Source organism: Onychomys torridus, chromosome 18 (genome assembly GCF_903995425.1).
Source record: "Onychomys torridus chromosome 18, mOncTor1.1, whole genome shotgun sequence".
Lineage (NCBI taxonomy): Eukaryota > Metazoa > Chordata > Mammalia > Rodentia > Cricetidae > Onychomys > Onychomys torridus.
The window spans coordinates 59,030,605-59,058,151 of NC_050460.1; the positions used below are offsets into that span (position 1 = coordinate 59,030,605).

At 51.3% G+C, this 27,547-nt stretch overlaps 1 protein-coding gene across 1 annotated transcript in view; it reads left to right on the forward strand.

Moving 5' to 3' along the window:
• The first annotated feature begins 3,510 nt into the window (after window positions 1-3,510).
• The window catches only part of Itgb2 (integrin subunit beta 2), a 31,023-nt gene continuing 6,986 nt past the window's right edge, over window positions 3,511-27,547 (forward strand). The window contains exons 1-11 of the mRNA XM_036167823.1: window positions 3,511-3,671; window positions 13,316-13,376; window positions 13,689-13,777; window positions 16,578-16,758; window positions 18,774-18,944; window positions 19,884-20,125; window positions 20,965-21,120; window positions 21,997-22,092; window positions 24,942-25,031; window positions 26,622-26,762; window positions 27,241-27,428. Of these exons, the coding sequence (XP_036023716.1) occupies window positions 13,319-13,376; window positions 13,689-13,777; window positions 16,578-16,758; window positions 18,774-18,944; window positions 19,884-20,125; window positions 20,965-21,120; window positions 21,997-22,092; window positions 24,942-25,031; window positions 26,622-26,762; window positions 27,241-27,428 (1,412 nt within the window). The 5' untranslated portion in view covers window positions 3,511-3,671; window positions 13,316-13,318. The remainder of the gene's footprint in view (window positions 3,672-13,315; window positions 13,377-13,688; window positions 13,778-16,577; window positions 16,759-18,773; window positions 18,945-19,883; window positions 20,126-20,964; window positions 21,121-21,996; window positions 22,093-24,941; window positions 25,032-26,621; window positions 26,763-27,240; window positions 27,429-27,547) is intronic.

The window sequence follows — 27,547 nt, forward strand, 5'->3', positions numbered from 1 at the left end:
CTGAATATCAGTTCATATGGTAGTTCTATTTGTGGGTTTTCTAGGAAGTCCCATCTGGTTCTTCATAACAGACATGCTAATTGTCATCCTTACCAGAAGTTCATAGGAGTCCCCCTCTTCCAAACCTTCACAGCATCTGCCATTCTTTGCCTGTAGTACCCATTCTTCTGGAGAGAGAGGACCTCTCTTACAACTTTGATTTGCATTTCCCCCATTATCTAGGGATGTTTAATATATTTCCCTATTTGTTGGCTATTTGTACACTTCCTTGCAAGTAACATGATCAGGTCATTTGCATAGAGTTAAAGTGGGCATATTTCTCCTATTTGCTGTGAAACTTGCCTTTGAGAAGATTCTCATCATTGTGCTTTTTTGGAAAAGATTTCTTTTTCTGAGTCTTGTGAGTGCATATGTACCCAAGTGTACAAGTGCTACAGGAAGCCAGAGAAGGTCCTTAGTTCCCCTGTTTGTGAGCTGCCTGGTGTGGGTGTTGAGAATCAAACTCCAGTCCTCTGCAAGAGACAGAGCTCTTAACCGCTAGCCCTCTCCCCAGCCCCTTCCAGTTTTGGGATGCACCATGTGACCAGTGTTGTAATCCATTATTAGTCCATCCTGTAGGTGGGCTGTGTTTCTCACTCTGCTGGATTTTCTCTTCTCTCCATCTTGGCAGGGTTCTGGGCTTCTCCTTCCTTATTCTCCCTTGGTATTTAACGTTGACTTCCTCGATAGTTCTGTGTCTTGGACTACATTGAGACTTGCTTTGCGGCTCAGTAAGTGATCCCAAACATTTTAACATTATTGTGAGTAAGTTAGAGAGACGATCCCTTCAGACATTCCACTGCACAATTGCCATTCTATTTGACCTGTCTGCTTCTGAGTCACACGTAGGATGGTTAATTTTGGTATCATCTAGATAGGATTAAGAAATGCTCTGAGAGGCCGGGCAGTGGTGGGGCACATCTTTAATCCCAGCACTGGGGAGGCAGAGGCAGGCGGATCTCTGTGAGTTCAAGGCCAGCCTGGTCTATGGAGCGAGATCCAGTATTTCTTGAAGGTGGGTAGTACCATCCCATGGTCTGGGGTAGGATCCATCACCTTTTTCTGACTGCCAGGTGCACTCACACACAGACATCCACACAAGCACATTTTTAAAAAAAAGGCTGGGGATGGTGGTGCAGCCTTTAATCCCAGCATTCCGGAGATGGAGGCAGGGGGATCTCTGTGAGATTGGGGCCAGCCTGGTCTACACAGAGAGTCAGGGCTAAACAGAAAAATCTTGTCTCAAAACTACAGCTAAATAAACAAACAAATAAATAAAATTTAATCTTAAAATAAAATTAAAATTAAAATAAGACCCCCCCTTTTTAAGAAAGGGAAAGTCGAGCTCCTACTGAGTACCACATTCCCCTTCACTTTCTGATCTTCCCAGATGAGAACAAGCACTCTGCCCTCATCCCCCACATACATCGAAAACCCGCAGACCAGAGCCTGCCCCGCCCCCAAGCCTTCCCCACCGGGATGGCTGTATCCCCTGTGAGTCAGAATGATCCTTCCTCCCTTCCTTTTCTCCTTGTCAGGTGTTTGGTTCCAGTGATGAGAACAGCCTACTGACACCACGCTGAAGAGGCCTGCAGGTCTGTGGCTCCATCTGTTTGCTCATGTGTCAGCTTTTGTGTTGTGTATTTTGAAAGCTCTAAGATCATGGTGTCTCTCTTGTGTGCGGTGTGAAGTGTGTCTATATTTGTATGTTTGTAAGAGAGCATGCTCATGCATGCATGCTCCTGTGGAAGCCAGAGGTCGGTATCTGGAGTCCTCTTCAATGGCCCTCCATCTTATTTTTTGAGAAGGCCTCTTTACTGAACCTGGAGCTCACCCATTAGCTAGGCTGCCTGACCAGTGAGCCTCAAAGATCCTACTGTTGGCCGGGCAGTGGTGGATCACACCTTTAAAACCAGCACTTGGGAGGCAGAGGCAGAAGCAGGTGGATCTCAGTGAGTTCGAGGCCAGATTGGTCTACAAAGTAAGTTCCAGGACAGCCAGGACAGTCCCAAAGAGAAACCCTGTCTCAAAAACGCAAAACAAAACAAAAAAGATCCTATTGTTTACATCCCCAGCTCTAGAGTTAGAGATGCACATGGCCATATCCAGCTTTACACGTGGCTTCTGGGGATCTGAACTCAGGTCTTCAGATTCATGCAGCAAGCTCTGCCCTCTGACTGTCTCTCTGACCTCTGGATTAGGCCTTTCTGATACTTCTGGGTGGTATTTGTTAGTATTTTCTATAAGTATATGTAAACCTTTTTATATGTATGTGTAGACCTTTTTATAGCTGTAAGTATATGTAAACCTTTTTATATGTATGTGTAGACCTTTTTATACCTGTAAGTATATGTAGACCTTTTTATATGTATGTGTAGACCTTTTTATACCTGTAAGTATATGTAGATCTTTTTAGTCTTCAAGCCTTTTTGAGATAGGATCTCACAGTATTGCCTGACTGACTGGTCTTGAATTCACAGCAGTCTTTCTGCCTCAGCCTCCTAAATGCTGGTATGACAAGTGTGAACCGTGACACCTGCTTTCCAACGCTGCTCTTGTAACAGTTTATCTGACAGCATCTTTCGCACATCTTTTCAGCTGTGGGAAAAATATACAAGTTCAGGGGTGTCAACTTCTTCTTGTAACCCTGACAGCCATCATCCCCAGGACATCCTGCATAGCTGAAACGGTCCCCATGCAACAGCTTCTTCCTCCTGTAAATACATCTTTACAAATTCTACCAAACATCTCACAGGCAGAAAAAGGAGTAGGTGAGCACCTAGGTCTTCAGCCACCACCCCTTCACTGTGGTCAACTTAGGGCCAGTCTGGTGTTCGCACTTATCTCCAACCCCTATCCCGATTACAGGGAAGACAACCTGAAATATTATATCATGCCATCTGCAAACATTTCAGCTTGTAACTCTAAAGACAGAGGCAGTGAGAAGTAACCACAAAACACCATCACTTAATGATTTCTCAACATGGCTGACATCGCAAATCCTAGGTTAAAAGGTTCCCACTCTATGTCTCTCTTTCTGCCCCCTCTAGTCTTGCAAGTTGTCATGTGGGGTTTTGCCCACCCTGAACTTTGTGATTGAGTCTCTACACATCCCTCTGTGCCCCATTTTTCTGTCCAGGAACCTTTCCCCAGCCTCCTTCCTCCTGCTCATCTGCTTCCTTCAGGGACGTACCGCCTGTTCCCTTGTGGCTGGGTCCCTCTCTCAGAATGAGAACCCATGCAATCAGCCTCTGCTCGCTGGACCCTGAACCCCTACCTCTTCATGACATGCTAGAGAGCCCCTCAATGCCCTCAATGACTGCTGCCTCCAACAGTAGCCCCTCCTCTCTTGTTGCAAACACTTGTCATCACCTGCAGGTCCCACCCTCTCTCAGTGTCTCTTCTCTAACACCCCACATGCAAAGGCGCTGGGGTGAAACCCACATGTGGGCCAAGGAGCCGTGTGTCGCTCTACTTCCTCCTTGGTGCTGACATACAACAGGAAGCGTCAGGCTGGGGCCTCAGTGGCTGTGTTCTCTAGACACCAGCACGGAGCCAGCTGGCAAGGAGCAGGCAAAGACATCGCCAGTCAGCCGGATTCTCTGAGTGGAGGCCTCTGGGAACCAAGAGGGGTGAGTGCAGGGCCCCTGTGTTCAGGTAGCTTTTACAGGAAACCCCTCAGAGCTGGGCTCTTGCCGTGGAATTTCTGTTTGTTTCTCCAGCCTTCGAACCCTTCTGGGTCCCTCGCTTGGGCTATCTAGCAGGAAAGGGTCTTGAGACCTTTTACGTGTGGCGTCTGGGTATCCAGACCCTCCTGACTGATGTCCATTGAAGGGAGGTGTGGTGCCACCCTTGGGCGGAGTCACAGAAGTCCTGGGAACTTCTGTAACTGGGTGTGGGTCAGCAGGCAGAGGACGGTGTTGATCCTCTCTCTGTGATGGTGCCTAGATGCCTGGGGCCAAGGAAGAACAGCAGTGACAGGAGCAATGCAAGCTGTGGGGAGTAAGGGGACATGTGCTGTCACCCACCCACCCACCCACCAGAGATGGAAGTAGATGCCTGTGGTCGTGGAGGTGGATTGTCAGATTGAAGGCGACAAGCAGGAGAAAGCTGCTAAGATGTCTGCTGTCACCATCTGCCTTACAATGGAGGGACTTGAGATCTTTGTGTTTTAGGAAAGGACTTCTCAGGCTGCCCTGCCAGTCTCTGGGACCTGGGCTATACATGCCCAGCCTAGCCCACAGCATACTAACCAATGAGGAAGTCCTCTGCCCAACAATCCCACACACAGTAGTGACCAGGCCTGGGGCTAGGGACCACAGAGCCACACCCCAGACAGGAGCAGGATGGATGCCTGTGGGGCCCAGCCCTATGAGACTGGCCTCTGGGAGATGGGGTGGGGGTGGGGGTATGGAGGGGAGTTGGCAGAGGGAGCTGTTATAGCTGCTGAGGGCCTGGCTGGCTCTGTGAGGTGGATTCCATGAAGTTAGATCTCAGGCAGCAGACACCCTTTCTATATCCAGTAGTGAATGAGCAGTTAAATGATTATTGATATCTGCTGTAAGCATGAGTCAGGCCCAGGGGCCTCTCCAAAGCAGGAGTAACATGAACAGTAAAATAAGGTTTAGATGGAGCTGGAAAGGCCCCAATTTCCTATCTCCACCCTTCTCCAATAGTTCTGTTTTTCTGTGTTGAAATATGTGGGTACAGTCTTGCCAAAGGCTTGCATTTCGCTGGGGTGAATTGTAGTCACTCTGGGATTGTGGGGGTGGAGGAGCCATACAGTCATCCTTTGCAGGGAGTTCTGCATAGGGGCTAGCTTCCATGTAGGGCTTGGGAGGAATCATTAAGCTCTCAGTGTAGAAAGAGTGTGGGCTGAGTAGGCTGCTGGACTCTGTGAGATGAGAGAATTGGCTGCCCAGCTCTGCAAACTCCAACTGTCTGAATTCAACAATGACTCAAGATTCACTCCCCTGAGGATGGAGTGGTGGAGACAACTGGGGCTCCCCCACCCCCATAGCTCCAACTTTGTCACTCAGGCACAGGTGGCTCTCTGCAGGTGGCAGGGCTTTAAGGAGGAGCTAATTGTGTGGGTGGGGTGGCTCTGTGGGGAGGAGCAGGTCCTGGGTCGGCCCCTACCTTCACACCCCTCCCCCTTAGGCCATGAGAATCAGGCATGCCTGAAGCTGTGTCAGCCAAGGCTCCCGGAGGGTACTCAGTCACCCAGAGATTACAGCTCAAGCCTCTGAGAAAATCCAGTTCAGGATGCTCTCTGCCTGGATGCTGGGCACCCTTGGGTGATGTTCAGGAGATGCCCTCAGGCAGGCAGCCCAGTGCTGGCTGTGTCCAGTCTCCACTCTCTTTTGCATAAACAGGACCTCAAATGGGAGAGCTAGTTCCCAGATCCCATGTGCCTGAGTGAATCCCAGGCCCTGTGGAGGGCTCTCTGTGACACTTCAACATGGAGAGCCAGCAGCCAAGCTGAGACAGATGGCCCAGGTGTGCCAAGTGGCTGGATGGCTGCTGAGCCCTGCTGTCTCTATAAAGCAGGTATCTCTGCTGGCTGGAGTTCAGGCCTTGCCTCTGCATGTGGATCTTGCACATAGCTGGTCTGACATAATTTGCCTGAAGCCTTGGCAAATGACAGATGAAGGCAAAGTCACTCTGAGCTCCAAGCAGGCAAAGCCTTCCAGTCCTTTCTTCAGGACCTTCCCCTAGAGCAGAGCAGGCTGGTGGCACAGCCAGAGTCCTTACATAAAGCTGGGGTCAGGTCCCCCATCATCATTCAGCAAGTGGTTCTTGGGTAAAGAGTTGGCCCCTAAGAGGTGATGTGCAGAGGTTAGATCAGATCCTGGATCATGCTGGGTGTGTGCACTGGCAGCCTCCCTCTTCCTGGAAAACAGCATCTGGGCTCCTTACACTCGTGGGATCAAGGTAGCCAGGACTGGCTGGAGTAAGGAGCCAAGAGGTCTTCTGCTGGATCTCCCCTGGATCACTATGAATGCCGACATCCATGGGCAGCCAGTCCTGGGATAGTCTGTGTGGGTTGGGACCCACCACCACTTGGTGATGATGGGGAAGAGAAAGTTACAGAAGCACTTTGGCTGCCTCAGGATCCAGCCAAGCCGGAAGCCACAGCTCAGCCTCACAACGCCGTTTTCTGTTTGTTTGTTTTATTTTGTTTCCTGTGACAGGATTTCTCTGTGTAATAATCCTGGCTGTCCTGGAACTTGCTTTGTAAACCAGGCTGGCCTCGAACTCACAGAGATCCACCTGCCTCTGCCTTCTTCTAAGTGCTGGGATTAAAAGTGTGCACCACCACTGCCTAGCCACAATGCTGTTTTACAGCATCACCCCAGGAGCTCCCTGAAAGCTGGGCTTTAATTATTCAGGGTCTAGAGGACTCAGGGTTCTCCACAGAAATGAACCAACACAAGGCAGGCCCTTCAGCTGAAAGGATGAGGCCTACTGCCCTGTGGAGGAAAATCTACTTTGTTGAGTCTGTTGACATAGAGGTTAATCTCAGAAAAATGCCTCCCCAGCAAACCAGCCCCGTGCTGGAATCAGTGTAGCTCAGCCACATAGACACTTGAAGGTCACCCTTGCAGGATCCTTTGCTTTCATCAAGAAGGGAGGAAATGGAGTGGCCTGTCTGTAGCCCTGTGAAGTTAGGCCTATGTCTAGGATGCTCTAGGGTGGGGCTGATGTGCTCTCCACCTGCAGCTGTACCTGGCTATGTGCCCTAGGTGTATGAGACTCTCAGAGCAAACCCACAGACTGAGGTCAGGCATAGGCTAACAGAGACAAAGGCTAACCCACCTGCCAGTGGGGATACTGTGAGTAGTGTGATATCCATTACTGTTTCTAGAGAACAACTGTCCACTTCCAGGAGCTGGCCCTACCAATGATTCATTACAACAGGTCATGGCCTGTGGGCAAGAGGTGTGGACATGGGCATGCCAGGTCTCTGTGATGCTCAAATCTGGCCAGTGAGAAACGCAGGGACTTCGAGGCCCCCAATGCTGCTACTCTGGAAGCTTCTGGAAACAGAGACCTCTTGTCTGAGCAGTGGGCAGGGATCTCTCTGACCTTCAGGGTCTAAGGATGCTCAGGCTCAACCCCAGGGAAAGCCATCAACTGTGTCCTGTGATGCCGTTTGGAGTGGTGGGAGCTCTGGAACATTCAGACACTAGGTGGAGGTTGTGGGGCCGGGCAGGTACTGTAAGATACAGGAAAGACGAAGTCCAAGAATGTCCAAGAACAGCCCAGATGCCCCAGTTCATGTTCCAGAGGAGAACAGCAAATCGTACTTGCCGGATGAGTGACTGAGTAAATGAACCAGTGGGGTAATGGAAAAGGAAGGATTGATGAGCAGGTTCCCACACCAGTGTGAGGTCACTGTTTCCGTTCTTCCCACTGTCACGATAGAACTCCCCACCCCCTCCCCGGGAAGGTTTCCAGGAGGGACAGAAACACCGATAGTTTTGGGATTTTTTTTTTCTTTTAAATAATTTATTTAACTTTATTTAATGTGCATTGGTGTGAAGATGTCAGATCCCAGGGAACTGGAGTTACAGACAGTTGTTAGCCGCCATGTGGGAGCTGGGAATTGAACCTGGGTCCTCTGGAAGAACAGCCAGTGCTCTTAACCGCTGAGCCATCTCTCCAGCCCCCTAGCTTTTGGGATCTTGAGAAGCAATTTCATATGGTGCGTCTGCCAGAGCTTTTAGGATGTCACTGTGCACAATTACTATACAAAGTTGGAAAATGTAGACAGCACATGGAGGAATGTGATGCTACCCACAGGACATTTCAGTCCATGGCTTTCCCTTTTTCCCATCTGTTCACTTTCGCTATGAGAATGAGTTGCCCAGCAGCTGTCCAAACCATGCTGCTGCTGCATCAGATTCCACGGGACGGGAGACATGAGTGTTAAAATGGTAAAGCCATCTTCCATTGGAAATGGACTCCAGGAATGCCCATGTTTTGATGGGTATCCCAGGCCCCTCGGTGTCTGTGTTCTGCCTGTTCATGACCTGTTCGTGGTCCATGCTCCTCGAAGATGCTCACCTTTTACCATTAACTTCTCAGATTCTGTTAGGAAACTTTACAGCAGGAGGCCTCTCCTGTACTAACATGCCTGGAAGGATGCTCGGAGTTTCCCGCTGACTTGCGAACTTTTATTGAAGTGTTATTTAATTATTCATTCATTCAGATTATTTATTCATTTATTCATTCATGTATGTATGTATGTATGTATGTATGTATGTATGTATGTATGTATGTATGTATGTATTTATTTATTTATTTATTTATTATTTGAGATAGGGTCTCACTATGTAGCTCTGGCTGTCCTGGAACTCAGTATGTAGAACAGGGTGGTCTGGAACTTGCAGAGATCCACCTACTTCTGCCCCCTAAATCCTGGAATTCAAAGCTTGTTCCACTATGCCCAGCTTATTGTAGTGTTCTTAAATAGCTTTAGAAGTGAGTTTGATTTAATTGTAGTTGGCCAGTCACTGCAGCTCTCGGTAGCTCTAGACTCCATCAGTAGTAAACATCATGTGACCATGTCTCTCAGTCACTTACGAAATTTCCTTTGCAGGTTCTGGGGTTTTTTTGAGAGTCTGTAGGATCAGTCTCCTCCACAATCAATGCTCCCTCTGACCCTTTGGCCTTTGGTTCCAAAGCTGCCTGGAGCTCTAGGACCCTGGATGCAGTATTCTGGAACCCAGCTACTCCATCTGTTCCTGTGGCCCTTTGTCCTAATTAGCCCCTTTGTCACTTTTACACAGCATTAAGTCAGTTAAGAAACTTCCTGGATCAGATTGTCCTGTGGGTATGTTTGTGGGGAAATGTCTTGACGATTAATTGATGTAGGAGGGCCCAGACCACCGTGGGCAGCACCATTCTCTGTGGAAACCTGTGGGAGGGTGAGCCACTAAACAAATGGTTCCTCCAATCATTTCTGCTTCAAGTTCCTGCTTGAGTTCCTGCCCTGACTTCCCTCATTGGCGACTGTGACCTACAAGCTGAGAGAAACCCTTTCCTCCCCTAACTTGCCTGTGGTCAAAGTGTTTTATCACAGGAAAAAAAAGAGAGCGAGAACACCCCTTGTTCCCTGTGTTTGCCCAGAGCTCTGCATCCTAGACCACTGTCCTCAAGCCAGCCGCTCCCTCTGTTTCTACTGGTCCCTTGTCTTCTGCCCGGGACCCCAGAACCCAGGATCCCAGAACCCTCTGTCAGTACCCTGAGTCCATCTGCCCCTGGTTCTCTTGGGAGCACGTAAAGGCAGAAGTGACTCCATCTTGACACTGGGCTTTGACGACGAAGTTCAAGGCTGGGTTGGGATCATCTCTGATCATCACACGCCTTTATTTTTGTTTTGTTCAGACAAGGGCAGTCCTGGGACTCCATCTACTCTCCCTCCAAACTACCCTGCCAGTCTTCAGCTGCTAGATTCCCCGCATTGCTCTCAGTCAGGGGCCTCATGTGCTCTGACTCAGGACAGGAAGCCACCCACCACTAGCCTCTTGTAAGACTCACCCCCGCCTCACCCCTGCTGGCTCTCTTACCTCACCTTCCACTTTTTTTTTTTGGACAGAGTTTCATGCACCTTCAGTTGTCTTTAAACTCACTATATAGCTGAGGATGACTTTGAACGCCTGAGGATGACTTTGAACTCCTGGTCCTCTCGCCTTCTCCTTCCAAGTGCTAGGATTATAGTTACAGGTCCCCACACCCTGCCCAAATGGTCTTTTGCTTCTTGTTTCCTCTTTTCTACATTTCATTCTTCATGAGGATACATTCCTATCCCAGGCCCCAGGTGCAAACACCACGAAGCAAGCGCTTTATTCACTTCTTCCTGTGATCCCATCGTCCCCAATGCCTGCCCTTCCTCACCACTTCCTGGGCTGGGCTAGCACTTGCCTAGCAGAGGGTGGAGATTGAGGGTGGCTCTGATGCAGAGTTCTAACAGCTAAGTGGGGTAGGGCTTTCTCAGGAGGCCTCTGCATAAGGTTGCTCCTCATGACTTGGTGAGGGTACCTGCCCGAAGATCTAAGGCGCTCCAGTGAAGGTCAGTTGCTGGAAGAGGCCTCCCCAGAGCTCTTAGCTAACCATGGGGAGGTCTTCCACATCCAGGCTCTTTTTACTCTTGTCCTGCCTGGACTGGTGGTACAGTGCCAGGGGGCTGGCAGCTACAGTGACCGGGGCCTCCCCATTTGCTGGCTGCCAGATTGAGTGGAGGGACCAGCCGTGCTAGGCACTAAAAGTATCACACACTGAGAATCAACGCTCACACCTGTCTTTCCAAGGGCAGGCCCCCCATGACCTGTGCCAGCTGATTGTTCTTCGGGGACCGGGTCCTGGGAAGGGAGGCCTAGGGGATGAGAAGATAACAAAGGAGGGAAGCTGGGGTCAGGAGGTCTTGCACAAGCTGATGACTTATGTCAAGTAAGTATATTAAGAAGTACAGTATCTTATATCCAGTTTTTAGGGGAGAAGAGGGACGGTGCAGCCAATAAAACAAACTATCATATAATAGGACTAAGACATGAGAAGCGAATCAAGCAAGGGGAACATGGACTATTTCCAGGATGTCGGAGACTGAGCACACAGATGGCCTTGGGGATAATAACCACAGCCCCTTAGGAGGTGGGACAGTTGAATTCTTAGGATGAAGCCACAGCTTCCTCCAGGCCCTGGCCCCAGACCATTACCAGCCTTGCTACACATAGTCTAGGTTTTAACAGGGAGCTGTGTTTCTTCTCCGTACATCAGGGCCTCAGGAAAAGCCTTGGACAGGCCTAGCCCTCAACACCCACGATCTGCCCCAGTTCTACAAAGGAAACTGAGGCAGAAAGAACTAGACAGGCTTTGCTCTTTCAGGTTTCTAAGGTGCTGCTCTCATTAAGGACCAGTGAGCTAGCCAGGCAGGGCTAGCTTATACCCTGTGCTGATACCCACACAGAGGCAGGCAGGAGCCCAGTCCCAGGCTCTGTTCACCTTTCAGAGCTTGGCCTACGTCCAGCTACCTTCCAAGCTCACACCACTGTGGCTGTCTGGAGTTCTCTGTGGGGCATCAGGGACTCAGGTGGAGATGGCTCCTCTCAACAGCTCTCAGTTCTGCATCTGGAACAAAGAGCAAGAGGTGGCTGCCCTGGCTACCACCCACTTCCTGTGTCCAAGGTCAGGGCAGGGCAGTGTGGTCTGTGGGTTGGTCCTATAACCAAGTTATAGTTATAACAACTTAGTGTGTGTGCGTGTGTGTATGTATGTGTGTGTGTGTGTGTGTGTGTGTGTGTGTGTGCACATGCATACACATAGGTATAATGAGACACTCAGCCCTGTATCCTGCTCCTGCTTTGAGCTTCCGTTTCCCCCATTTGGAGAACTAAGTTTGAATACAGACTGCCGTGGCTGTCTGGGGGTGATATCTGTGGGGGCCTCTCCCCAAAGCATCATGCCTATACCCTGGAAGGACTCTCCCCACTCTCCACCCATAGCAGCCATGGCCTCAGAAAGGGGACTTTCCCAAGGCTGACTCAATTGCAGTATGCAGATCCCAGGGACACTTGCCAGGCCCCAGGTTAGCTAAGAGAGTTGGTAGACACATATGTGTCGCCCCTAGCAATGTTCAGGGAACTCAGGGTTGAGGGTGCAAAAGCAAGAACAGATACAGATGCCTTGGCTTGAGCTGGGTGCCCCGGGACCGGGAGATACAGAAACATTCAGAGCTGGGATGGATCCCATGTAGCTTGGAGTCCCTTCCCTGCCTTGCTACATAGTCTGCTAAACTCAGAAAGCCAGGGCGAAAGTCTTGCTTTCCTTGAGTGGGGAGGAGCGGGCTTCATTGAACAACTCTGGGCCCTGAAGATAATCTTTCTGAGATCACAGGTCACTTTTAGAAGGGTCAGAAATGGGGCCACATGGGGCCTGTACCCACAGGGCCCCCCAAATGGGGTGGCCCGAGAGGGTTTCATAACTACCACAGATCTCAGCATGGATGCCGGGCTTCAGGGAGCAATGGTGATATCAAGGTCCACAAGCTGGTGTACCCAGTACTCTGAGGCCATACAAGACACTAAGAGCCTTCTTCAAAGCACTGACCTGGCAACTCTGCCCCCACCCTCACTGCGACACCTCAGTGGCTTTAGCCTTGCCCCGTAGAGGAGCTGGTCATGGCTTAGGGAGACATGTTGATTTTTGTTTCTGACAGCCTGAGTCCTGGTGCATGCATCTCTTCCAGATTGCCTGCCACAGATTCTCATGTCTTAGGAAGTCAGACCCAGGGGCCACTGTACTCAGAACACCATAGGTCCCACAGGCTGAGTCCTGACCTCTCTGGGTACTTCTAGGGGAATGAGGGTGGCAGTTAGGTTCTAGGATAATGACAGTCCTGCCAGTGCCCAGCTGTAAGGAAGGAAGTCATATCCCAGGCTCTCAGGATGCCAAGTCCCCAGCTAGCCCTCTAGTATTTCAAGGCCATTAGTGCCATTGATTATAAGCAGGACAGCGTGCTGTGGTTCTGGAAACATGGCAGCAGGTGGCCAGCAGTAGGGTAGTCCAGGCTGTGGATGAGCTCTGTGAAACCTATTCTCACCTGCCTGGGACAGAGATTCCAATAGGGTCCCCAGCTCTGGCTCCTCCAGGCCAAGAATAGAATCAAGGCTCCAAGGAGTGTCTGAGACAACCAGAGACAGGCAGTCTCTCCCTGTGAGCCAGTTCAGTCCTGCCCCACAAGTACTCCATGTCCATGGCTCTACCTGGGCCCAGTTTTGCTGTCTGGGCCAACTAGGTCTGTGGTCCAAGCTCACTTGGAGTACACAGATGTTACAGCCCTGCCCTGGGCTGTATGAGCCACTGCACTTGTGGGTGGGGATGGGGCTGCCTGTGTGGCATGCATCTCTCTCTTCTTCTCCTCCTCCTCCCTCCCTCCCCCGTGGTGTGTGTGTGTGTGTGTGTGTGTGTGTGTGTGTGTGTGTGTATACGTGTGCAGGTACATATGTGCACACACATGTGTATGCATGACTGTGGTGTCCCCACAGAGGCTGGCTGGCTGGCTGCTCTTCTAGGTACCTGGCCACCTGAGCCAATATTCAGGCCCCCACATCCTTCCCAGTGGTAGCTGAGTGGTCTCTTCCCCTGTGGACTTTGAGTGATAGCTGTACTGACCCTGCCTGGTTCTCATACCCTGAGGCAGCAGAACAGGAGACCAGTAAGAAGGAAGTCCTCGGGTGATCAGCCTGAAGTCACCTATCCTTTCTCTCCACAGGACATGCTGGGCCCACACTCACTGCTGCTTGCTCTAGCCGGGCTGCTCTTCCTGGGATTGGGTGAGTTCTGTGGAGTTGTCCCTACACATGACATTCCCACACAGCAGGCCCACTTCATGTCGCCTTGGGCATAAATTTCCAAGTGGCTGAAGAAGGACTACCCTCTAGGAGTAAATCTCAGGCATGGATGGTTTGGGTCCTCCAGAGTGCTGCTCTGAATCCCATTGGGGTGACTCAGGGCCCTTCGCAGACCACATAAGGCTGTAGCCTGCCCCCTCCCCAGAGCCTCGTCTACCTTTGCCCACCCCCACTTACTCTTGAGGGCAGCCAGCCTGGGTGCAGGGCCCTCATCCAGCCTGTCTGTCTCCCCAGCCATGTCCCAGGAGTGCACCAAGTACAAAGTCAACAATTGTCGGGACTGTATCCAGTCGGGGCCTGGCTGCGCGTGGTGCCAGAAGCTGGTAAGAGCTGCGTGGGTCACCTGACAGAGTCTAAGCTGCCTTTTCCATCTTCCTGGGTCGGGATCTCTACGTCTCTGAAGCCAAAGACACTAGGATGATCTCCTTAGGACATAGCAGGAATGGCTCAGTAGAGAAGCTTCTAGAAGGGAGATGAATGTACCATGGTAACCCAAGTTGACCCCCACCAGGTACATAAGGAGGGACAGTCTAACTTCACAATATGAATCAAGAGCAGAAGGAGGTGAAGGCCCACAGTTAGGCATGGCGGACACTTCTCATCCTGAATGACAGTCCCTCAGTACAGCTGGCCCCGTCCTATGGGGGCTCCTCCCATGGGACTAAACCTTTATCATACCCTTCTCCTGGGGTCCCTCAGTCACCTGATCCTTTCTGGGGAAAGCTACAGCGGCAGCCCCTTCTTCCTTCATAGGTCTTTAAGAATGAGGTGACTCGGGTATCCAAACCACTGAGTGTTTTTATAAAAATTGACCGTCTTAGTTACTCTTCTGCCGTAAAAAAAAAAACCACCCTGACAAAAGCCACTTAAGAAAGGAAGGCTTTGTTTTAGCTCACAGGTAGAGATTACAGTCTGTCATGGTGGGGAAGTCATGGCGGTGGGTGTGTGTGTCGGGGGGGGGGGGGGGGGGGGGGGGGGGAGGGAGCTAGTCACATCATATCCAGTCAGGAAGCAGAGTGATGAATGTCCATGTTCAACTTCCTTCCTCATTTCTTTGGGTCCAGGACCCAAACCCACGGAATAGTGCCACCCACACTGGGCAGGTCTTCCCACTTCAAAGAGCCTAGTCAACACAGCCCCTCACAGTGTGCCTGGAGCCTTGCCTGTGGGAAGATTCCAGATCCTGTCCGGTTGATAATCAACACTAACCATCATGTGTGCACGTCCATATTTGATTCTGTTGTCAAACTCAGGAGATTTACTATCAACCCAACGGGCAGACCGGCAGACCGTAGGCAAATCTTGCCAAATTTTCATATTTTTTCCTCGCTGTTGTAATCTGAGGACACACAGGATGTCATTTTACTTCCCTTATATGCAGAACGTTCCCAGCTTTCTCCATCTTCACATCCTTGTTATTTTAGGATGAGTGGAACCACCAGTGTAGAATGTCCCTTGGCACCTCCAGCCAAGCATGTCCTCTGATTCAACTCCAGTGTACACCGGGGGACACCAGACAGTGATTCATCCTTTGTGCCCTGCATGAGGCACATGTGGTGCCCTCACAATGGCCTTGGTCCCTGCACTAATGATGTTTGCTGAGGTGGCACCTGCCAGGTTCCTCCTCACTTCCTGTGTCTCCTCACAGTGAGTGACAGGCTCATCTGGGAGGTGCTATCAGGTTGCTAGGATTCTGTCCCCACTAAACTAAGTCTGTGACCTTGCAGTCTGTCCACTGGAGACTCAGGCAAGCTCTGTTACCACTGTAGTGGGTGTAAAATGGTTCTCTCTTCCACTTTCCCCAGCCCCAATCCACTGATGGATCTGCAGGTCTTTATTCTGTTCATAATTTATGACTATTGTTTTCCCAATTTGATGTTCAACTTGTCCGCGTCAGGCCACTGGGCCCCTCTAAGCGTCTCTGGGTGTCATTCATATGACTTTTTCCTTTTTGTCATTTTTGTCTTGTTCTGAGAACTTTCATACTCTGGCCTGAGCAGCTGTGCTAACTTTACTCTGGCCTCCCCTCTCCTGGCCCAAGAGTTAGAGTTAGAGAAGACTCCTGGGCCTTCATGAGAAGTGGCTCCCAGCATTCCCTGCAGCTTTCCTCACTTTCTCCATCCCATAAGGCTTCTGTCTCCAGCAATCATGTCATAGGCAAAGCTCCAGAACAGAGAGGCCTGGTGTTATAGCCACTATCCTGTGACTGAGGGCTGGGGTGGCAGCCCTGGACAAGCCGTTCTCGGATGGACTGGCTTTCCTCTCTTCCTCTTGGGCCATTTTACTCATCTGAAATGAATGGTCGGGCCACTTATCCTATGTGGATTACACATTGGCTTCTCTTCTCTCTAGTCCTGCTGATGGTCTGTGTTTCTTGAGGACTTAAGATGTGGCTCTGAAAGAAAGACAGAGCAGAGGCCCTCGGGAGGTGGTGTCTACTGCACTTCTGAGCTGGTCTTCTGACTTTACTGTCTGTGGGTAAACAGACAGTCCCTGCACGTTTTGGTACTTTGCAGCTGAGCCAGACCTACTTTGGATGCAACAGGCTCCAGTTCAGGACTAAGAACAACCAAATACCTCCATGTCAAATCCAGGGGGCTTTTAAGGGACACATTGGTCAAGATGAAGTGGCCCCAGGCTCTCCACTCCCCTCACCAACCCATTTCCCTATGAACTGGGAGAAACTTGACCCTGAGCTCTGCCCTGAGTCTCAGCAAGGGCTGTCCCATTGGTTCAAAGAGACCACCTGCATTCCCTTGGGAGACAGCAGCTCCCTGGGCAAAGGTCCTGCTGAGGAAGGGCTGGAGGGTTCTGGCCAGCATTTGAGCTTGGGGCTGCTGATCAGCATTTTGGACTAGGGTAGAGAACCCCACGTCTTTGCTGATGGAGTTAGTGCCCAAACGATAGAGAAAAGTCAATAGTCTATGCTTCTGGTGACCCGGAGCTCTCAGGGAGACTTGGAGCTGTCAGGGAGACCTAGGCTGTCTGCGAGTCTGGTTTTCCCTAGATGACTGTCCCCAGCCCACAGGGGTATCTAACTGAAGTTTCAAAGGCAGGTAAGGAGGAAACGGGGCTGGATCCCACTGTCTCAGCACTGTGCCTCCTGCCTGACCCCTCCTCTAGAACTTCACTGGGCGAGGGGAGCCTGACTCCTTGCGCTGTGACACGCGGGCACAACTGCTGCTGAAGGGTTGTCCGGCCGATGACATCATGGAACCCAGTAGCCTTGCTGAAGCCCAGTATGACCAGCCAGGGGAACAGAAGCAGCTATTCCCACAGAAGGTGACGCTTTACTTGCGACCAGGTGGGTTTGGACTCGACTGGAATGGGCCGGGTACACGGTGCATCTAGGAACTCAGCCTGGGCTGCCGATCAGGGCTAACCGAGGGTGTGTGTCTCTGGGTTGGATAGTGAAGTGGGCCGGGTGATGAACTTCTCACCATCCAAGTCTGAGCTCCGGGACCAGTGAAAGGGCTCAGTGGGTGAAAGTGTTGCCACCGAGCCTGGTGACCTGAGTTCAACTTCCTATAGGATCCAAAGGGTGAAAAGAGAAAACCAGCGGGTACAAGTCATTATCTGACATGATGTGGTGTGTACAAGCCACCATCCCATAAACAAACACATAACTGTATGGGTGGCGGTGGAGCACGCCTTTAGTCCCAGTGCCCAGGAGGCAGAGCCAGGTGGATTTCTGTGAATTCGAGGCCAGCCTGGTCTACAGTGCGAGATCCAGGACAGGTACCAACACTGCACGGAGTAAACTTATCTTGGGGGAAAAAAACCAAACAAACAGATAACTGTAATTTTTTAAAAAGTTATTTCGAAGGGTTGGGGATTTAACTCAGTCGTAGAGTGCTTGCCTAGCAAGCACAAGGCCCTGGGTTCGATCCTCAGCTCCACCAAAAAAGAAAAAAAGTTATTTCGAAGTCTGAGCTCTGCCCTGGGTGGATTCTGTCAACCCCACTGTCTGCACTGGCTGTCTGGACTCTCTTAGCAGTGCATTCTGTGCCTTTCTGAAAAGGGGAAGCGAACAGTTTAGAAATCACCGTTCATTTCCACTCTCAGAAGACTCAGGCACTCTTGGCAGCGTGAGCACCCTGGCAAGCCCTGTTGCCCAGGATGCATAACTCTTTAAACCAGGCTTGCCCCAGCCATGCTCCACTGGGTCAGATGCAGTGAGGTGAGCATGCATGGGACAACAGACATGCTGTGGGCAGGCTCCATGGAGCTGTAGCCACAGTTAGAAGGGGAACCAGCAGCTAACCCTGCAAGCAGCTGAGTGGGCAGAGCAGAAACCTGGAGGATCATACTGGTTTCCTTTCTGTGGCTGTGATAAAATACCCTGACTCAAAGCAACTTAGTGGGGAAAAGGGTTGTTTTCAGCTCACAATGTCCAGGTTACCGTTCATCATTTCAGGGAAAAGTCTAGGCGGCAGGAACTTGAGGCAGCTGCTCACATCACATCCACAGCCAAGCACGGAGAGAAGTGACTGAATGTTTGGTGCTTGGCTCACTTCCTCTTATAACCAGACCAGGGCCCCGATGAGGGGAATTTTGCCACCCACTCTCAGGCTGGGTCTCCTCACATCAATGTAGGCAGTCCAACACAATTCCCCACAGATGTGCCCACGGGCCAATCACATCTCCACAGCCCCTCAGTGGGACTCTTCCCAGGTGGTTTTCCTTTGTGCCCAGACTTAGCAGTGCAGGGTCTAGTTGGTGTGTGAGGGGCAGGTTGTCAGGACAGAGAAGGGTGGACAGCGTGAGTGGAGGGAGGCAGAGGGAGACAGAGGGGTGGATCTGAGAGCTTGTCCTGGGGACAGCAGAGGACAGAGCTTGTCCCTTGATGTCCTGTGAGCTGACACAAGCCCTTCTGCTCTGGGACCTCTGCCCCTGACCTGGTCCTGTTGACCCCTGACTGGAGGGCAGTTCTGGCATGCTGGCTTACCTGAGCCAGGAAGCCCAAGTTGGGACAGGTACAGTCAGTCCCTCCTAGTGGGAAGACAGGGGTGATTCTCTGGGCCCTCTGTGAAAATGTTAATCCCTTGGGTTGGTTGGGTTCCACCCTTCTGGCCTGACTCATTACTTCTAGCACCACAGTCTGGATGGCTGGGCTTCCAACCCATGAATTTGCACGGCACATACTCCCCACCATGCAGGTATTCTTGTACTTGGAGTGAGCCACTTACCTGAATCCAAATCTGCCTGCCCTGTGTCCTGCCAGGTCATGGGAAACAGGGAGGCACTAGGAATTTGGGGACCGGGTGAGGGCTGCCAGACTGCAGCCAGGCTCAAGTGTCCCCTGCTCTCCTCTGACAGGGCAGGCAGCTGCGTTCAACGTGACTTTCCGGCGGGCAAAGGGCTATCCCATTGATCTGTACTACCTCATGGACCTGTCCTACTCCATGCTGGACGACCTCAACAATGTCAAGAAGCTGGGCGGTGACCTGCTGCGGGCCCTCAATGAGATCACTGAGTCCGGCCGCATCGGTGAGGTCCGCAGTGCATTCATGCACGTCAACCTTGGCAACTCCCTGCCACCACACACCTCCATCCACACAGCCCCTCAGAAGCAGAGGCTGGGGAGCTACATGTGCAGTGTTTATGGGGCCGGAGTCAGCCCTGCATCGCTACCATGGGCCACACCTGGCCATGGGCTGCTAAGACCTGTAGACTCCTCCAACCTTTCTCTCCCTCTTCTTTATATTTTGATGTTTAAAAGACAACAACCCTGCAGTGCTAATTACTAAAAAGTGTATCTATCTTACAGTAACCAAATACCATTAATATAGTTGTGGGAGCAAACTACCGGGCAAGTCTCAGGACAAGGGTCACAGGGTGAAGGTTGCAGCAGTGACCAACACCAGCATGTTCACCAAGCTCATAGGACAAGGGAACAAGGTGCCCTACTCATGCCTGAACAGCACTTTGCCTCATTGTCTATGTGTGAGGATGCCCATGTGCATACTCGAAAACAGGATACAAGCTCATATAGTTTTGTGTGCTCATATACTCATGCTCACACACGTCCAGGATCCCATACACAAATACACTTGCATGTTTATGTACATGCCATCACATATGTGTGCCTACATGCCTGTATACACAAGACCACACCCATACATACATACATGTACTCACATGCAAACACTCATAATCACACATGTACATGACCGAATACCCATACATTCTCTGTCACACACACTCATGTTTGTACATGATCTCACATATACTCACCTGCACATGACTACACACATGCTTGTACAGCACGCTCAGCCACACATGCTCTCACAACCATCATCTTGCTTTCTTCCTTACTTGGGAAACTGAGGCTCGGCCCTTACCCTACTGAGAGGTGCATTGTCCTTTGTGGAGTCCTGCTTTCTGCCTCTGCTCCCTGTCCCCCGCCTCACGCCATGTACCCCTCAGGCTTTGGGTCCTTCGTGGACAAGACAGTGCTGCCTTTTGTCAACACACATCCTGAGAAGCTGAAGAACCCATGTCCCAACAAGGAGAAGGCCTGCCAGCCCCCATTTGCCTTCCGGCATGTGCTCAAGCTAACCGACAACTCCAACCAGTTTCAGACAGAGGTCGGCAAACAACTGATTTCTGGAAACCTGGATGCCCCTGAGGGTGGACTGGATGCCATGATGCAAGTTGCTGCATGCCCGGTGAGGCCACTGTCCCTCTTCAGATCTCCCAATTTCCTCAAACTCAGGAGCTCCACCAGTGCTGTGGGGTCACTTGGCACTGATTGGTGGTACTGTTCAGGGACTCACCCTATTCAGCCCCATGTTGGGTCTTAAAAGAGCAGCCTCCACGGCCCAGGCCCCTTCCAGCCTCCCAGATCAGAGAGCCAAATAAGAGCGGTCACGTAACTGAAAAATTCGTCTCAGCATTAGCTGATAACCCTCATAGCTCTCTTGTGCACCAGTCTGCCCGGCAGCGGGTCTTCAGTGTGAGGACTGTCCTTAGCTGTTATGTCTCCTCATCCACATCCCTGCTGTCAGTTCTGGATTACGTGTATAATGTCATCACCGCAGCAAGCCAGTCACCACCTGAGTCTGGCTCTCAGTTCCTCAGCTTTGTTGGGCTCACATTGTGGGCACACACATTCTACGTGTGTGTTGGACCATCGTACAAAATCTGGATGCTGCAAGTGTGTGCTCCTTCAATTGTTCCAGGCACTCAGCTCCCCTATGGACATCCCCTGGTCCCCTCTTTAATGGTTGGGAGGTGTCTGCATACTTTTTCTCCTTCACAATTGTCATTGGAATCTAGTTCCAGGTCTGAAGAAGATATCTCTTCTTTCAGTTCTCACCTCACACTCCTGCAGGGCATGCTGAGAGCTGTTGGCTTAGGCACTGAGTGGGCTCTCTCTCTCTCTCTCTCTCTCTCTCTCTCTCTCTCTCTCTCTCTCTCTCTCTCTCTCTCTCTCTCTCTCTCTGTCTCTCTCACCCAGTAGGGAAACCAAGGCAGGTAACGTAACCTCTGGCTGTATTCTTCCTAGGAGGAAATTGGCTGGCGCAATGTCACAAGGCTGCTGGTGTTTGCCACAGATGATGGCTTCCACTTTGCTGGTGATGGAAAGCTTGGTGCCATCCTGACGCCCAATGATGGCCACTGCCACCTGGAAGATAACTTGTACAAGAGGAGCAATGAGTTTGTGAGTACTCTCTGCCTGCCTTGGCACATCCCGGTACTAAGACTGGTTAAAGGCCACTCAGGAAGGGCAAGAGGACAGGATGAGAGCAGGGTCACATGCCTAGGTCACCCCAACAGAACCCAGACTCCTCTTAATACAATAACAAATCACAGAGGAGTTCCCGGAATAACATAAGATTCCTGGTAATAACATAAAATTTCTGACACCCACATCTGCCTACAAGGCATCCCTGGCCCTAGTCCCCATGGCAGAGGCCCTGACACAGCCCCACCCAACCACCTAATCCATCTCACTGCTTCTATGCATGCTTGCTCCACGTAATGATCCTCTCAAAGCTCCAGGTCCCATCCTTGGACACTCATTGCCTTTCCAAAGGAACCACGAAGGAGTTCTGAAGCCCCATACTGCAGGGACCACCTGAAAACCACTGATTTGGAGTTGTTGGCTGATAGAATCTGAGGTCCTGACCATGTCCATTTGCCACCCCCAAATGTTGACTGTCATACCCATTTCCTATAACATCGTGGTAGTGAGAGGTGGAGCCTAGAACCTAGCCTTAGTGGAACCCCAGGCACTTTCTTGGTGCTTACACACCAGCTCCTCGGGATGCTGCTTGCACTCTGACTGGCTTAGCACCCAGAGTGGTATCTCACAGTAGCTTTCTTTACCTGGCATTGACCAAGAGAACCATCATGATTGTCAGTGTTCTCTTCATATATTTCACAGTAGCTGGTTTCCTGTCAATCTCGTCACATGCGTGTAAACCTACACCAAGTGAGGCCCGCCCCAAGCAAGGTCCATGCCTTATCAGCATGGACGCTTGCTTCCCTAAGGTGTCCTGGAAGACTTGTCTGACAAGATGTCTCCTTTCTCCAGGACTACCCATCGGTGGGCCAGCTGGCCCACAAACTTGCCGAGAGCAACATTCAGCCTATCTTTGCGGTGACAAAGAAGATGGTGAAAACCTATGAGGTAAGCAGAGCTTTGTGCAATGTGAGCGACAGGCCATCTCAGATATGACAAGCCAGGTCCTGCCCAATATTGCCTCAGTTCTGCTTTTCAGGCTGGCCTGTGGGTGGCCAGCCTGGCCACTGGCCACAGTTTTCTGGGTGTGAGCTTCCTGGTGGAGGAAGTTGAGGCTGCCACTGGGCTATCCAGTGTCCACGTCTTGAAATTCACAGTGCTGCTTGCTCAAAATTTTGTTTCTTCTGAAACAGAGCAGTCTGGAACTGCTTCTCTCTTCTCCCCTCTCCCTTCTTTAACTCAAGGAGAAGCCCCTTTGAGTAACGAGCATTTGGATGGAGCCAAATTCACATGTTGCTACCACCTGAGGAGACCTCCATTCTGCCCACGGGGAACACCTCCTTCCTTCACGTGTTGGTTAGCAAAAAGCCTCCCCCAAAACACCTCAACAAGCAGAAGCCAAAATCAAAGCAAACAGGATCTTGGGGCTGACTTTGGTTTTGAAACAATTGTCCATCCTTCTGGGGAGGAAGGCAGCCACCCTTGCTCCTTGTAGAGTCAGGCGTGATGACTCCAAGGCTTTGCATCCAGAGAGCCCTCTCTGGTGGCCTCTAGAGGAAGGCCAAATTCCACTCTTGTAATCAGGAGACCTTTGGACCCTTCAGTTCATATAGTAGGAATGGCACTTCCATCCATCGGAAGTGGAAGTAATTGGATCCAATGGTGTCAGAGCAGAAAGCGCTAGACAGTATTTCTGATCGTCGGGGTGTTTCCCTGTAGCCTCTTAAAATGCTGCTTGAGGCTCATCCTGTGTTCCTGCTGTGGTTGTTATTTCCGTGTGTGTGTCCTGTTTTGAAAAGGCAGCTGGGCGGTGGTGGCGCACGCCTTTAATCCCAGTGCTCGGGAGGCAGAGGCAGGCAGATCTCTGTGAGTTCGAGAGACCAGACTGGTCTAGAAACCATGTCTGAAAAAAAACAAAAACAAAAAGAAAAAGAAAAAAAAAAAGAAAAGGCAGCTGAGGAAGTGAGGTAAAATCCTTCAAGGATGTGTTCACACAGGCAAGATTCTCAGATGTTGTCAGGCTCCTAAACCTTCTCCCTGGCTTAGGGACTTACTTGCTGGACAGGCCTACAGAATTAAGCAAAGTCACTAGACTTCCAGTCGATTTGCCAGTGCCGGGGTAAAGATAAGAAAGGGAAAGAGCAAAGTCCAGGAAAGAGATGGGGCTCGAGCTTCCGGGGCCCCTCCCCTTCCAGCGCTAATCTCTCTGCAGACCAGGACCTCCAGCCCCTCCTGAGAATGACACCCCCCCCCACCCTGACTCCCCACCTGCCAGGAGCTACTTCCCAGGGCCACCTTCCTTTGGAATGTGCAAGTTGTAGGCAGCCCAGCCTGTGGACTGACCTTTACTGGGCAGTGAGGCATCAGGGACTGACTAAAAGCAAAAGTACTGGGTTGGGGATTTAGCTCAGTGGTAGAGCGCTTGCCTTGCAAGCACAAGGCCCTGGGTTCGATCCTCAGTTAAAAAAAAAAAAAAAAAGCAAAAGTACCACTCCTCTTCCCCTAAAAGAATCTGTGCTCTCAGGAGCTGTTCAGAATAGGGTCCGGGGCCAGAATGAAGTCAGGTGACCTGAGACATGGAAGCTGATGGCCATAATCAGTTTGTAAAGTCTGATGACTTATTCTTCAGGGTCAGAGAACCTTAGATCTCAGCCACCCCAGACATGTCTAAAGAAGGGACCCAGCTTCCTCCACAGTGAGAGGCAACAGTGCCCACCTGGGAGGGCCACAGCGGGGACACTGAGCTCAGCTATCCAGTGACTTCAGAGAGTACCTGCCACCTCATCGGAGAGTGACCACAACTCCTCAGCAGTCCCTGCCACCACTCTGTCCTCATAGACACCAGCACGTATGGACCCAGGCTGACGACCTTCCTTGTATCACAGCTCTGTACAGCCAGCCGTGCTACTTCAAATTGGCAGGGAACAGGGTTGGGCTGAGCAAGAGTGTGCAGATTAGGAGAAAAGCACACAGTACCTGGGAAGGTGACTTTGTGGAATGTGCGCTGCTGAATAAGAACTGGGAATCAGGTCACATCGAAGGGTCAATCGAGTCACGATTGCTGGGCTATCCACCACACGAACAGTCCTGCTGCCAGGTTCCTAGACTCCAAAAAGTGCACAGCAGCTTGAAAGACATTAGGGAGAAGGAGAGACAGGCTGGGGATCCTCTGGGTGGGTGATGTGAGCATCCTCGGTGGTTTATCTCAACACAGGAATGACGGTCAGGATGAACACTGGAAACAGGAGGCTACTTTACGGTCAGAATGTTCACACCTGCCCACCTCCCCCATGTCCTTGTCTGTGACTGGGCTATGGATTGTCCGCTCCTCACAGAGTCGTAGCAGGTCCCAACTCTCACTATGAGTGGCATGAAGACAGCAGGGTAATGAGGGGAGAAATCTGCCAACAGGGGACTTGAGTCCCAAGGCCAGTCCACTTTTTCCTCTGAGACAGTCTGGCTGAGTAACCCAGGCGGGCCCTGAACTTGTCATCCCCCTGCCTCAGACTCCCAAATATCTGGGATAAGAGGCCTGGGACACCAGACCCAGCTCCTAAGGGCTTGCTGCTCTTCAGCTAGGATGAGGGATTGTGACAGCAGGCTGCGGCATCAGGCCTGGCTCCTCAGGGTTTGCTCCAAGGATCTGTCATTGGCATTCAGCAGCGTATCACGGACTTACTGAACAATGTCATGTGAGCCATCTCATGAGAATGGGAGGCCCTGGGCATCCATCACAAGCCTCGTGGCTGTGGAGGGGCCTGTAGCATCACATGCCAGCTTGATCTTCTCATCCACAGAAACTCACAGAGATCATCCCCAAGTCAGCCGTGGGGGAACTGTCCGATGATTCCAGCAATGTGGTGCAGCTCATCAAGAACGCCTATTACGTGAGTCTCCGGCAGAGCTGGCCCCCATGGATCAACAGATGATTGGCAGGGTAGAACACCTTGTCAGGTTGGGGTTTCTGCTGGGATCCTCATAGCTTCTGGACAGGCATGGCAGGGAGAAAGAAGGGAGGGTAAGGAGAGATGTGCCCGCCCCTTCCCACATCTTTGTGTCCTTGGTGGCATGGCTGATCTCTACCAGACCCTGAAACACCAATGGCAGGCCCTTCTTACTGAGGCTCTTCCCTGCTGGCCGACATGGAATTGTAGCTAGAGTTTTCCTGCCTGGCCCACAGTCAGGACAAATCTCTCTCATCCTCCAGACTCTCAGAACCAACCAAGTAAACACATAGAAACTTACATGGTTTACAAACTGTATGGCCGTGGCAAGCTTCTTGTTATCTACTTCTTCTATCTTAAATTAACCCCATTTCTATTAATCTATACTTTGCCATATGGCTCATGGCTTACCAGTACCTTATTTCTTTCTTGTCACGGCAGCGGCTGGCCGTGTCCCTCTCTCCGCCTTCCACTTCCCACAATTCTCCTCCTCCTTGTCCCGCCTACCCTATCCTTCCTGCCTGGCTACTGGCCAATCAGCACTTTATTGATTTTAACCAATCAGAGCAACACATTTGACATACAGAACATCCCATAGCATGGAATAATGGGGAATGAATGGCTGGCGAAGGCAGAATGATGCCTCTCATGATGGGGAGACCCCAGAAATCATCACAGTGGCCTTGGGCCTTGTGAAGACTCCCTTAAGGTAGAGTGCCTCTTGTATGCTATCCCCCAACCTTATTCTGGGTGAACCCTCCAAGACACCTCAGCCATCATCCTCCTTCACAATGGACATTCTGTCCAAGTACACCAGGTTTTCTTCCCTCAGAGGCTCGGTGTCCTGGTGAACACCAATGTGCACCAAACACTGCTCAGGGCTCAGACACCATCCAGACCCCAGCAAATAACAGATATCTACTCCCAGTGACGGGTGTCCCAAACATTCTGGCCTGCATCCCGCTTGCTGAACGTCTTGAAGGCTGGCAGTACACACTGTGTTCGAGACCCTTCAACACCATTGTTGCCGACCAGAGTGAAATCCTGGGGCCAGGGTGGGGAATCCTGTTTCCTTCTCTAGCCTTCTGAGCCCTAGGTGCCCCAAGCAGGCTCCATGCCTGATCACTGCCCAGTCATGTCTAGCTCTGTCTTTACAGGGATGACTTGGGTGACGCCATCATTGTCCACTCACTGGATGCCTCCTGTTTGCCTCCTTCCATCTGCGTCTCATCTCTCACATCGCTTCAGCAATCTGTCGTTCCTGCTCTGCTAACCCTGGGGTTCAACAGTGAGGAGATAGTCCTCACAGGGCTCATGGCCTGCGTCTATGCTCATCACCTGCCAGTAGCCTGTCTCAGAGCACGCCGGTGCTGTCAGCCTGCTGTCCCATTCTGTAATAATCACTGAGCTCCCAGTCGATGTCTGTGTCATCATCGACTGGCGTGCAAGAGGGGTATGAGAAGTGAGATGGCCAGAAGGGAGCAGGGATGGCCGAACCTGTCACCCCTGAATGTGGCTGCTCTCTACCCACAGAAACTCTCCTCCAGGGTCTTTCTGGACCACTCCACTCTCCCCGAAACCCTGAAAGTCACCTACGACTCCTTCTGCAGTAATGGAGCATCAAGTATAGGCAAATCTCGAGGGGACTGTGACGGTGTGCAGATCAACAACCCGGTGAGCCTGGCCTGCTGAGAGACCCAGGGTTCCCACATCAGCATGTTAGAGGGACCTGGGGAGATCTTGGTGACCCACTCCCGGTCACAGCTAGGAGAAAAAGGAAGATCACAGGGATAAGCAAGGGAAGAACCCACTAGTGACCAGCAGCCAGATGAGACATCTATTCCCTTTAAACATCTGTGAAGAGGCCAGATGAGGCATCAGGAAAAAGGGAAAGGGTACAGGAAGGGTGCCAGATGTGGTCTCAGTTGCTGGTTCACACCTATCAACACAATGAATACCTGCAAATCTCTAGAGTGGCCCTGGGTAGACTGATGGGCATGGAATGGTAGCACCCTCCGGGGGCAGCTGATGGACATGCACAGCTGGACAAGTATCTGGTTGGGATACCGGAGCGGTTCAGCAAGGGGACAAGAGCAGGGCTATTATCCTGGCCACCCACAGCCCTAAACTGAACCCCACCATTCTCTTATAGGTCACCTTCCAAGTAAAGGTCACAGCTTCAGAGTGCATCCAGGAGCAGTCCTTTGTCATCCGGGCCCTGGGCTTCACTGATACAGTGACTGTGCGGGTCATGCCCCAGTGTGAATGCCGGTGCCGGGACCAGAGTCAGGAGCAGGGTCTCTGTGGAGGCAAGGGTACCATGGAGTGTGGCATCTGCAGGTGAGGAGGGTGCATGTAGCCCATGGCACATCAGTTCATAGGGAAGGTGTCTGTAGATGAGGTGGGCATGGCCATCCCACAGCATGCCCGCCCATGAATAGGTGTCTGCAGGTGGGTAT